This window comes from Otolemur garnettii, unplaced genomic scaffold, assembly GCF_000181295.1.
Source record: "Otolemur garnettii isolate 467f Iridium unplaced genomic scaffold, OtoGar3 scaffold00229, whole genome shotgun sequence".
NCBI lineage: Eukaryota > Metazoa > Chordata > Mammalia > Primates > Galagidae > Otolemur > Otolemur garnettii.
Genome location: NW_003852624.1, coordinates 2,002,577 through 2,015,585, shown reverse-complemented (window position 1 = coordinate 2,015,585; position 13,009 = coordinate 2,002,577). Strand labels below are relative to the sequence as shown.

Here is a 13,009-nt window from a genome sequence, read left to right as displayed (position 1 = left end):
TAATAGAGCTGTTTAAAAATAAGAAAAGGAAAAGGAAAGGAAGAGAAAGGAAGAGGGACGAGGAAGAGAGAGGGGAAGGAAGAGGAGAGGAGGAGAGAGGAAGACGGGGTCTGTAAACCCAAACCTGAGAACACCACCAAGGCTACTGACTTAAGAGCATTTACTTCCCCACTATAAAACTTGTCTGGAATCTTCTTACATGTCTTTCCAAAGCACTTCTCTTCCTGTTATCATATCATATCCCATACAGCAATCCGGGATTGGTCAATTTTACCATTATCCACAGGCTAAGATAATTATCCTCGGTAACTGCAGATACATATTCTCATAAATGCATTGTTAGGCAAAAGCCCCTTCTTTCACAGTAGATCCATCCATTATTCTGCTTCCTGTTCTTGTGGAAGCAGAGCTCAATACAGATCCCCCTCCAACACCTAGCTTTCTCTTCTGGCATTAATTCCGCTAAGGATCCGGATTCCACTCTCCAAAGTACACAAAGCAAAGCATTCGTTTTGGGCGTGAAACTTTAAACCCTACAAGTGTGAAGATCCTAAGGAAAGAGTAAGTCCTGGAGTGACTCTGGTAGGCTCTACTGTATGCCGTTTTGAACGTTGTGAAATCAAAGACATCTCCAAAGCATCATAAATCTGACAGGAGAAATTTTCTATTTAAAGGAATTCTATGGTCAACATTTAAATCTGTTACAACAATTTATGTCTGCGTTGCCTGTCAAGACATCTGAGATCAAAATGGCCCCTGTGGTGAGGATCCACAAGCTGCTCCCCCAGAAACAGCAGCATGTGAGCCCCCCACCCACCCACCAACGCCACCCTGCTGCCTCCTCCCCAACCACAAGGGGGCTTAGGAGTTGGTGGCCCTCTGTGCCAGGTCCTCTACATCAAGACCCTCACACACCACATCTAAAAGGAAGACTTAGAATATTCCTTATTCCCAACACAAGAAATGATAAATGTTTGAAGTGATGGATAATCCCAATGACCCAGATTTGATCATTTGTACATTATATATTATGTTTGTACCAAAACATCACAGTACCCCATGAATAGCCATACAAATTTTAAAATAATTTTTAAAGAGAAAAAAAAGGCTTAGAATATTCCTGAGTCATCCCCTCTACAATGGTGATTTTAAAAATGGAGATGGTAATGGCATGCATTTGTGATCTCACATGTTTAAGAATTATGTGTGGAAATATATGTACGGATGTTTACACACACACACATGCACACACCCCTCAGTATATAGTTATGTGTTTATATGTCCAGAGAGACGTCTTGGCCAACTCTGGGTGAAGTTATTTCCAGTGTTTATCCTTCAGGCATTATTTGAATTTTGCACAGCAAGAAACTATTATTACTGGGGCGTTGCCTGTGGCTCAAGGAGTAGGGCACCAGCCCCATAAACCAGGGGTGGTGGGTTCAAGCCCAGCCCCAGGCAAAAAAAAAAAAGACACTGTCATTACTCTGTGAATTTTCAAAAGCAGGAAAAGATAGAAGTCCTATAATCCCAGAGGCAGAGCATTGACTCAGCGTGTCCTTACAACTATCTCCCTCTCCCCTTCCTCTGCCGGCTCTACTTCCCAGCTGACAACGCTCTGGGTTTCAAATCACTTTCCCTGACTTACCTCACTCACCTGGGCATGCTCTAGCATGACTGACGCCCAGCCACACAAGTTTTAGCATGATATTTCAGTTGCCCTTTTGTTGCCTTATAATTGTACTCAGTTTACCATGAGTAAATGTTTAGCCCTGGCATTTACAGACCTGCGGTGTCTTCTGCTCGGATCTTTGCTAACACAGCACAGAGCACACAGATGCCTTAAGCAGTGTTTACTGGGTTTGTAACCCATCAGCAACTCAAATTAAGAGAGCATGTCCTAGATGCACAGCTCATAAGTCTAATTTGGTTTAGAGAGTTGGATAAAAGAGGAGCCTACAGTGAAAAAATACAGCAAAATAATAGAGCTTCTGAAAAGGCAGTTTAGTGCTGCGGAAACAAGCATTAGAATCACCCGGTGGCAGCGCTATGATTTTAATGTTTGCTGGGCCACTTCCTGTGCCTCCAGCTGAAAAAGGCTGAGTTGTCTTGGGTTAAACAGTCTGTGCCTCAGTTTGCTCATCTGCAAAAGGGGGGTAAAAAGAAAAACCTCTGTTTCCTGACCAAGCAAAAGAGAATGAGGTATGGATGTACCTCAAAAAAGATGCAGACTTGGCCCAAATATGTACTGGGTGTCTATTACACCATATGCCAGACATCACGCGGCACACGCTCCTGCATAACTGTCCCAGAGAAAAGCTCTAGAGATGGATCACAAGGAAGAGTCTGAACAAGGTGACACTGCAGGGCACTGTGTGCCTCAGTTTCTCCATTTTACCAACACGAATTACAACGGCCATGTCTAAAGGCTGTAGGAATTGAGTGATATAATGTACTTTAAAGAAGTATATAGCTATATGATAAAATGCAAACACAGAAGGCACAGCTCTCAGAATTTTAAGCCATTATCATAATTACTATTGACATTTCTACCCTGGTCAAACCTCACTTTAATACCGTCTATGTGACTGAACTTTACCTTGAAGCCTGGCTTTTAGCTTAGACTAAATAAATTATCAGCCAAAAAACATTTTGAAATGTATTATAATATACAGGGTAGACATAAAGTTCGTGTGCAATTTACTGTGTTAAACTATTTTCAATTGCACATCAACTTTATGTCTACCCTGTATATGCAGAAAAATTTCCTATATTCTAAACCATTCCGTCTGTCAAATACCTTCCTAGCAATCATTTAAAAAATAATATTTTTAATCACCTCAGTTTCAGTGATATTGATGTATAATGCTTACATTCCACTTTTCTAATTTTTTAACCAAAACTTACTGAATAACCTTCACACACTCTTTGAAGGTAAAATTATTTCCTAAAAGGCAACTTTTATGTTTTAAAATAAAAACCTAAGTATTACCGGGAAAGGCAATGATATTTGACATGAAAATGTCTCAATTGCCACTTGATGTACTTATACATTAAAAAGTATTTCTCTTCTAATGCTTTCATTTCAAGCCAGCATGGTCATAGGAGTAGGGGGCAGAAGCAGGAAGATTTATTCTTCAAAGGAAGTAGCACGTGGGAGAGTTCCAGGAAAATTGATGAGATTTTCTTTAAGATTTCAATAGTCCCATTTGGTAGCCCCATTGCCTCTTGGAACTCTCACCCCAGAAGCCCAGAACATTTAAGTGGCACCTAATCTATCTGGTAAAATAATTCAAGCTACTACGTTAATATGCTTCCAAGAAGGGCCTAAAAGTGCTTTTTCCAGAGATTAATCCAAAGGACAGAAAGTATTAATATTTACAGGATGTTTGGACACTTTGCAGACTATATTTATGTCCCTAAAATCTATATTTAGGTCCAAAAAGTTCAACAAGAAGAGTAAAATCACCGGTAAGAAAAGAAAGCCGTTTTAGATGCTTTCTGGACAACATGTTATCATGGTCATACATAAAATGATGAAAGATGAGTATACTCTTTCAGAGACTGAGGCTGAATATTTAACATTCATGGGTACTTACACAAACTGGAATGACAGCCACCCAACCATTGCATATACAATCATGTAGTATCACCAGCTACTACAGATGATTAGCTGTCAGTCACTCTTCATAGGGCAAACCATCCCATTCACCAGTAGGAGAGCCATGACGCAATGCTAACACATAAATGCTCACACACCTTCAATGGCTCCCGGGCTTAGAGATATATCTTTTAAATGTCTTCAAAGGAAAATAAAAATAAGGCCTTTGGAAGGGGTCTGGGGCATGGAATGAGATAGTTATTCATGGGGCTATAAGAAAAATGTCCTTGAAATCTTAGGTCATAAATCAATTACTCACGTGCATTGTACAATTTCTACTTATTGAATTGTTCGAGAGATCACATTCTGTTTATTTCAACCTACATTCGTTCCCCAATTTCTCTGTCAATCCCTTGTGTGTAAGGATGAGTTCCATGATCGATATCTTCAGTCTGGCCCCTCCCCGCAATGCCAAACTCCTACTTCCTACATCCTACTCAACATCTCCACTTGAATGTTCTAACAGTTGTCTCAAATTTAACATGGTTGGACTGGCTTGGACTGAGCCCGAGCTCTTTTGCTAAAGTGTCTACACAGCACCCTCATCCCTAGTAAGGGGATGAGACGCTCAGATCAAAGTGTTGCTTTACAACCATGGCCTGAGGAGTTTGGGGGAGGTTGGTAACAACTTGCCAGCATTTTACTGAGAACAATGCACTTGGACAACGTGCATCTGCTCTTGGTGAGACTACTGGAGACCTCTACCACTGGGGCTGGTTGCACAGTAAGCACATGCCTACGTGACCAGCAAGGGATAAGAAACTCTGGATGACACCACATTTGGGGCTCACTGATTCCAAAGTGTTCCATGTACACAGTGGTGGGTCTTGATCCAAGAGAGAAGAATGTCCTGGTATAGACTTAGGGTGGTCACTGGAGCTGACCCCTGGCCTCTCCAGACACCTTGCCATCATGCAATCTACCCGTGATGCATAATTTTATTGGCTGCTACTGCTATGTTATATCATTTTCCTGCAATAAAATTTGGATCTGTAAACACTGCTATTTGGGATTGGGCAAATTTTCCTCAGTAACTGAAACCTGTGTAACTGATACAGTTAATGTGATGTCCAAACCTAAGCCCCTAACATTATATCCCAAACATACTGTTCCTTACTCTCCCTCATCTCAGGAAAATGGGAATCCTATTCTTTTCATTCCCCAGGACAAAAAGGTTGGGGTTATCCTTGACTCCTCTCCCTTGCACGGCACGTGTGGTCCACATGCAATCCCCATCCACTCTCCTTCCAAAATATATCTTGAGTATCAGCCAATCTCCCAATGCCCCCCTCTGCTGGCTACTCCCTCAGCTCAAGCCCCCTCTCATCTCTCACCAGGATTATTACAACAGCCTCCTAACCTAGTTCCCCTGCTTCTGGCCATGGCTTTGAACAGACTATTCTCAATACCACAGCCAGAGAGATCCTGTCAAAATGTAGGTGGGAGCTGGATAATTTCCTGCACCAGAAAGCCAAACTCCTTATAACTCACTAGACCCTGCATGGCCTGCCCCGTACCGTCTGCCTGACATCATCTTCTACATGGCCCTCCCAGCATCCTCGCAATCCCTCTACACGCCAGGAACTCTCACCTGGCCAGGACCTTTGTGTGTGCTCAGCATTCTGCTTAAGTGTCATTCCCCAGACTGCCACTTGGTTTGTGCCCTCACTCCTTTTATTTAAGTTGCCTTATCAGTGAAGTTTCCCTAGGGAACGTATCTGAAATTAATAACCCACATTTCCTATGCTCCATGATGCTTTCTTTTCCCCCCTAAAATGTGTCACTATCTAACATAACACCTTCCCCTTGTAAAGGTAAACTCACTGATGAATTGGCATCCATTTTATTCTTCCTAGTATTTCAAGACTTAGGACAACGTACATGGCAAACATTCCATAAATAATTTGTGAATCAATGATTATGGAATTAAGATAAATTAGCATTTGCAGGGTTTGTTAAGGCTAGGATCACTGGTATTCTAGGAAGGCCATGTTGATTTATTTATCCTGTGGCTCCAAGTACCCTCTGAGGCACAGCCAAGTACCCACCAGTACTCCAGCTGGACTAGAATAAGCCTAGAACAAAGCCTGCCTCCCCGGTGTGGAGGAACAGGCCCACCCAGTCTGTTAGACCTGCTCACAGTCACACACTCAGGTGTGGGAGCACACCACGTCCTTTCTACCTCAAAGGCCCACTCGTTCCCTCTCCCTCCCCTAGGGCAGTCAGAAGCACCCTGAACTCCAGTTTTCCTTTTACTTCTTCTTATGTGTCTCCCAACTCTAATTTCTTCTTCCGTGCCCCCAAGACATACGGATGTTTGGAAATTGGTAACACCTCCAGCTCTAATCTGTAAGGACTTACACTGTAACTAGGCCTGACTGTGTAGTACGGCGCTCAGGAGCTAAAGTATAAGCTCTAGCTCTACCCCCCTGAGTGTGAACAACAGCTCTACCACCACACACTCTTGGAAAATGAAGGTGCCTTTGCCTCACTTCACACATTAAGTTAAATGCAGATAATAATCATAGGGCTGTTCAAGACAATTAAGTAAGTTAATACACACAAAGGGTCAGAAGTGCCTTGCAAATAGTAAGTGCTCATTAAATTGTGACTATTACTAATGACCCTTTGGCTGTTATTAATGCCTCTTAAAACGTAAAAAATGTTTCTATGCATGTTTCTGTACTGACATCACTTTAATTTAAATGTGACGGGAGCTCACAATCCCACAGTTCAAAACCCCTCAGCCCAGCAAGCTTATCTCTGTTTTGATATCTCTGCCCCTCCTTAATGTCTTCTTGAGGGCTGGTCTCAAAAACAAAGCAGGCGTTCTCATGTGCTTAAAGGCTCCATTCCCTGTTTCTCCCCTTAGATCCTCCACTCCACCCTGTGACACACCACAACATGGAATCAGGTTACATAATCCACCCAGAGGCGTAATTAATGACCTGGGATCTGGGACCAGATTATACTAACTGCACCTGATGCTGGCCTGTCCTCTGACCATTCACTTTCTCCTTTTCTACTCTCCCTTAAGGAAAGACAATTTCTTCACCACCAACCCTAGAATTGCACTGCTCAACACTCCTGCAATTTACCTCTTCAGCACTAAAAGAAGGTAAACCCTGAAAGAACAGACTCCTAGGAATAATGCCAGGCCAACAGTCTAAAGACCTGAACTCTCATCGTAACCGTGCAAGAGAGGCGAATCACCTGGACTTCCTGTGTCTCGGTTCCTAATCTTTAATGATGTGCTGTAACTGACTAATGCACCTGAACACTAAATACGTGACGAGCACACTTGGACGTTTCTGAGAATCTTGTAAAGGAAATGTAATTCAAATAAATGATTACTAGTGTGTTTACCTTCCTCCCTATTATACATTGATCTTGATCCTTGAAACCGTAACATTATAAAGATTTCTTTTATCCAAAAAAAAACTGTATTCCAGGAGGAGATATAAAGGTGAGTGACAGGACAAGAAATAATAGGCAACTTCTGCACTAAAAAATACTGAATCAACACAAAAAAGAATTTTTAAGAAGCAGAAATACTCAATCAACAGTGAATACTAATGAAGAATATTAATGAATTGCCCAGGCAGAGCAGAAAGAAAAAAAAATAGGTCTTATTCTGGGCTATGTTTGTGCCCATTCCAAAAACAAGGTAGCAAAAAAATGATCAGTATTCACTCCCATGTTGCCCCTACCTGCCGTGACCTTCCAGCTTATTTTTAGAGTCCTGAGAAATCTGGGTAATACTGGACAGTGAGGCCATTTTCAAATTCACACGGGGTTTCCCCTAGCATTGTCCTGAACTTCTAGCCATTTATTTTTCTTGCCCAGACCAATCATCTCACTCAAGGTGATAACAATGCAGCTACTTGAATTAAAAGCCACAACCCAATAAAGGGAAAAAAGAGAGGGTGGTGGTGGTGAAACAACAGTAAACAAACCTAATACTTTTGAATACTTTCACCTGAATGGCTTAGATGAAATATCTCCTTACTCTCAGAACAATCCTACTTGATCGGTACTCTTTCCTCATTCCAAACAGATCATTTAAGGCTTAGAGAGGAAAAATTACTTGTTCAAGACAACATTTCTAATACAGCACTCCCCTGGAGTTTAAAACACATCTTATCTGATCCCCAAGTTTGAGGTTTTACCACTACTCCAGCTTGCCTCCCCCCCAAGACAACCAAGAACTCTTCTAAAACCCAAGGGAAGTAGGGATGCTTCAAAGATTTTTAGTGCCTTATAAGATTATGTGGCACAGAGAGTGAAATGAAAGTGATCTGACAGAGGACTAAGAGGAACAATAATGTCAACAGTTTCACTGCCAGTACTAAATATGTCACCATCATCTAAACTCATAGAGAATTCAGCATATGAGTGAACAGTAGTATCAAAATTTAAGCCAAAATTTAAATCAAATGTGTCAGATGAAGAAAAGTCTGAATGTGATAAGAACTACATAGGTGCCAGAGAATATTAGCTTTGATAGTTTTCGATAAAACTTGAAGAGGACTGGTGAGTGTACAATAAACAGAGAGGGCAATGAAGGATGGAGGGAGAATTTGGGGATCCATCAAGGCAAAAAAATAATAATAATAATAAATGAGAGTAAAGGTCTTAGAGCAAAACACAAGATTAAAACCAATGAATTTCTTCTCTCAATATACTAATCCCATTCATTCAAATGGTGTAAAATTTGAATATAAAAGAGCTAAAGAGAGACAAATTTTCAGTCCAATATGAATTAAACCAGGTAAGAAAAGTAGGCTCGGGCGGCGCTTGTGGCTCAAGGAGTCGGGCACCAGCCCCATATACCTGGGGTGGCAGGTTCAAGCCCAGCCCTGGCCAAAACTGCAAAAGTAGGCTGTATGAAAAACAAATGTGTATACAATTAAAACTTTTTTAACAACCAGTCGAGTCTCTCCTTGTAACAAAATTCTAGGGCTTTTATTTTTTGTCTGAGATTCTTGGATTGATCAATGGACTGTTTTATGGGGGAAAAAAGAATCTACAATAAAAATGTAGCCATCTCCAAAAACCCTCACTGCAACTCAGAAGTTACTTTGGGATTAATTTTTGAAAAGTGTTTTTTCTGTAAGAATACTGTTCTGCTATTATAGAGTACATTTAAATTAGTTTTATTCATAAAACCTATTTTTCTGCATAGTAGTAAATTGTTTTTAAATGGGTGTTAGAGAAGCAATAAATAATTACTTCTCCCAAGACCCTTAAAAAAAGGTAGTTATCAACATTACGCCTTGGTTAGATTAAAGATGTGATGTGAGCTACAGTTTGATAACTGTGAAGGGCAAGCATAGCAAGAGGGTCACATCCTAAATTTAACTTTTCTCTTCTGTGATGGCCACTGCCAAGATCAAAGCACTTTTCTGTCTTTCATTTTCCTCTTGTTTGCCAGAGCTGAGATTCTCAGTCGGCAATGACCATTCTAATCAGGAAAGCTTCCAGCATGGTGGCCCCAAGTTCATGGGTGTCCACTGGCAGTTCTAAGACAGAGCACAAGGAAGACAAGAAGAAAGAAACTCAGCAGAAAGGAACAGTGGGAGGCAGAAGTAAAAGAAAAAGAGAAGAAAATAAGGCAGATGTGAGAAAAGAAGGGGGAAATCAGACAGGGGAGGAAGACCTGGGGGAAAGGGGGATATGCTAATCAGCCTGAAGCGGGCCAGGGTGCCTGGCAGCCCCGCAGCACTGCCCTGGGTGATGGGTCATCTCCTCCTAGCTTAGTCCTGCTTTCCCTTTAGGGGACATGGAGTAACAACTCCTCTCATGCCATTCGTTACCTGGATGAGTTCGTCCAGCTCCGTGGAATTGACACAGGAGTGCTGGGATATGAATGTTTGCTTCTGGATCACAATGGTGGTCCTCTGTGAAATCTCATGAGGCTGCTCCAATGCTTTGAACACAGTGGCTCCGATGATGAGATAGAGGACAACCACCAGGAAAATCGTGGAGACCGTCTTCCATTTCATAACATTAATAGTCGTGTCACTCTCCACCCGGGAAGCAAGCACTGTGGGTTTCGTGGAAAACGAGAGCCTCGGTTTGGAGTTCTGAGCGGCAGATTTAGGGTCCAGCAAGTCAGGTGCCGCCACTGACAACAACAGAGAACGAGGGTTAGGTCGGAGGAGATTAGAGGGGAACTGGACGGGCTGCTTCTTTAAGGGGTCAGCAAAGGTTGACTCAACTCCACTTGGTCTCCCGGTGGAAGAAAGCTCTGGAACCAAACCGGGAGTGCTTTCAGGACTCAGGTGGGTCCTGATATATATAGGGTCCAAGAAAAAGGGGCTGGGTCTTTGCTCTCTGCTGCTATTGGAGTTCCAAATGGGAGAGAAACAAAAATAGGTGTCAGATGAAGAAACTTAAAAAAAGAACGCCTGAGGGCTTCCTAATGAATTTCTAAATTTATGTCTGTCCATTATGCTCCCCACACAAAGATGTTCTGAAATCCCAGGAGTTGATGGTACTAAACTAGATACCTGAACACTCAGAAAGAGGCTCATTCATGGTCTACCCCTGTTCTCAAGAACTTTGTACTATAAGACATTAATATGAAGAACACACTCTATCTTTGTTTTAAAATTTATTGGAATAAAAGGATTGTATTGTAAGAGAGTTTGTGATCCAAACATCGTCGCTCAAAAGAAATCGTTCCTAATTTTCTGGTAAATCATGGTGGTAAATAAACCACTCAGCTGTCTGGTCATTTTTGTTTTAGCCTACCCCCTGCAGTGGGCTCACAAGGAAGCAATCTGTATGTTGTTACTCCATCTCCGACATGTTTGAAAATAAAAAGCTCTTACTAACCATGGTGGCACAATCCTAGGGACAGCCAAGAAGAGACCAAGTTTCTTCCTTTTCAACAGTGAACAGTATCAAGAAAAAAGAAAATTAAAACCTTGGCTCACACCTTGGCCCCTATGTGCTCTGCTCAGAGCTAATTGCTCCATTAAGGTGGATTTATATGGTTCTCTTACAATCCACACATGCTCAGAGGTGACTCTAAATCCATTTATTATTTATCTCAGCTGTTCAAAAATCTCATTAATGGATTTCTTTTTAGAAAATAGATATTAATCTTCTACTTCTAAGAGGAAAACAATCCAGCTACTGTAGTACATTGATTGGAAAGGCAATATTGAACTAAAGGGGTTAATAGAATGGCCGGAAAAAAAAAAGGCACTTTAAAAAAACACCAACTCAAATAGAATAATCAATTTAAAGTCCATAATTGCTATAGAATTATGTAAAATTGCTGTCCTGAATATAATATAGCTTTCCTAAAATGATAATCCAATCTAAAACACACTTTTAGAGAAGTCTATAAGAAATCTCCGTGGAATGGCACCAAATACACCATAGGTACCTGAAATTACTGGAGGATAAGTCAACTAATAAAAAATGTCAGTTTTCACATGCCTACTCACCCTGCCCTCTTGCCTAACACTATGAGTTAAATGTAAGCTACCACAGTTTGAATTCATAAAATACATCTTCAGTTGCCCATGGACAGAAGCTTGGCAAACAAAGATTATTTGAAACTCTAGACTTAAGTAGTTTTGTAAAATGATGGCAGATGACAGAGGCTTCTCAACCAGCAAAGCTCAGAATGGTTCTAACTTTAAAGAGATGAAATTAGAGCTGTGATGAGGTCGTTGTGCCCCTGGCTCCAAGTGGAGATTCCACATAGGTGTAGCTCATTACAGCAATCCTAAGGTTCCCCCTGCTACACACAGGTCTGCAGACATTTCTCTCCTGATACAGTCACCTGTTCTGAAGAAAGCCACAAACCAGTAGACACCTTTAAAATATTTGTAAAGACAAATTCATTCAAAATAAACAACTGGGCATGTGTTTAATATTTTAATTTAATAAAAAAAACTTTTGTAATAGAAGTACTGATTATAGCTAAAATCATGTCATCTGCAGACTCACCACCACCCCCATCTGCTTAGGCAGTCTGAGTGAAAAATAAAAGTCATAATTTAAAATTTAGCCATCTTTGGAATAAAAAATCGAAAACAAATCACATAGCAGCTCCACATAATCTCTCCAGGTCTCCGTGCTCTCACATCTGTGATTTTTCACATCAGTGGCTTCTAGTCTGTACAACTGGAAAACACCAAGAATGTTTACCTTGATGCTACCAATCAAAAATCCCACCACGGCGTTAGTCATCGCATGCTTTGGGGGGAAAGGAGACAGTTTGTGTTTTTTCTTTTAAGATTCTATGTGTGTGTGTGTGTGTGTGTGTGAAGCTAATGCCATTCCTGAAGGAGTTTAATTCTTTTAAGCTATTGCTTTATTTTTTAATTAAAAAGACTATACATAATGAATATTTGGCAGACGGAATGGGCAGAAACTGATGAAATACCAATTTTTGTTGTTGTTGTTGCAAAACAGCGTTTTCTCTGTCTAACATGGGGAACCTCTGGGCTTCCATCTCCACGCTGGCTGTCTGATGTCTGAGCAGGAGAGAAGCCCCCCCTTCCATGCACCCTCAGCACCTCCACTACCCACTCCCCTCCCCCAGCCCTTCGCCGGCAACCGTCGTCTTAATCCTGGTCTCAGGTTCTCGGCCAGATATGTCTCTGCTCAGGCCGCGACTGACCACCAAATAGCAGGAGAAACAAGATTTTTCAGCACCACTGCCTGTCCCACCACGCAGTGGGCAACAAGTGTGACCAGGGTCACCATGAGTCCTGCCTGTCGGCTATTCCCAAGGGCTGACCCTCCTTCTCCATCAGAAACTCCCCTAAGGTGTTCCGAACCCACACCCGAGACAGATGCAAAAACCCCTGACACCGCGGGGAGAGGGGGAAGAAGCGGCCGGGAGAAGATCAGAGGATGGGTTTGCCTCCAAACCCAGATTCTGACCCAACACTTTGGACGGGAAGCGAAGATGGGGACTGTCCGCTTGCCGCGAGTGGGGCATCTGCAGCCCTCCCAGGACCGGCTGGGGCAGGCGGGCGCGCGGCCGGAGGGGCTTGGGGGTGCCCGAGGGTCTCACCTCCTGCTCTATAGCCGGGTCTCTCCCGCGAGGCGCTGGGAAGCATGAGGCATGCAGCATTCAAAATGTTTTTTGAAAAAGACGGACTTGAAGCTTTTTTTACGAACACGCCATTGTACTCACTTCTTATTCAGAGACCGGCTGCGCGCTCCGAGCTGCACGGGCAGGCATTTTCCCCGGCTTTGTTTTACAAGGTGGGGAGAGCGGGGCTGGACGCGGGAGGGGGTGGGGGGGAGCGTGAGAAGAAACGAAATCGCGGGAAGGAGGGGACACCGGCAGGCTGGGCAGAGGGCGAGGCCGAGGCCAAG

The 13,009-nt window shown here is 42.4% G+C and overlaps 1 protein-coding gene across 1 annotated transcript in view; it reads right to left on the bottom strand.

Moving 5' to 3' along the window:
* Positions 1 to 12,897, bottom strand: part of LOC100953948 (potassium channel subfamily K member 2) — a gene marked incomplete at its 3' end in the record, with an annotated part of 39,535 nt that extends 26,638 nt beyond the window's left edge. Inside the window, exons 1-2 of the mRNA XM_012812875.1 lie at positions 12,702 to 12,897; positions 9,475 to 9,785 (exon numbers count right to left, since the gene is read on the bottom strand). Of these exons, the coding sequence (XP_012668329.1) occupies positions 9,475 to 9,785; positions 12,702 to 12,747 (357 nt within the window). The remainder of the gene's footprint in view (positions 1 to 9,474; positions 9,786 to 12,701) is intronic.
* Positions 12,898 to 13,009: the final 112 nt, after the last annotated feature.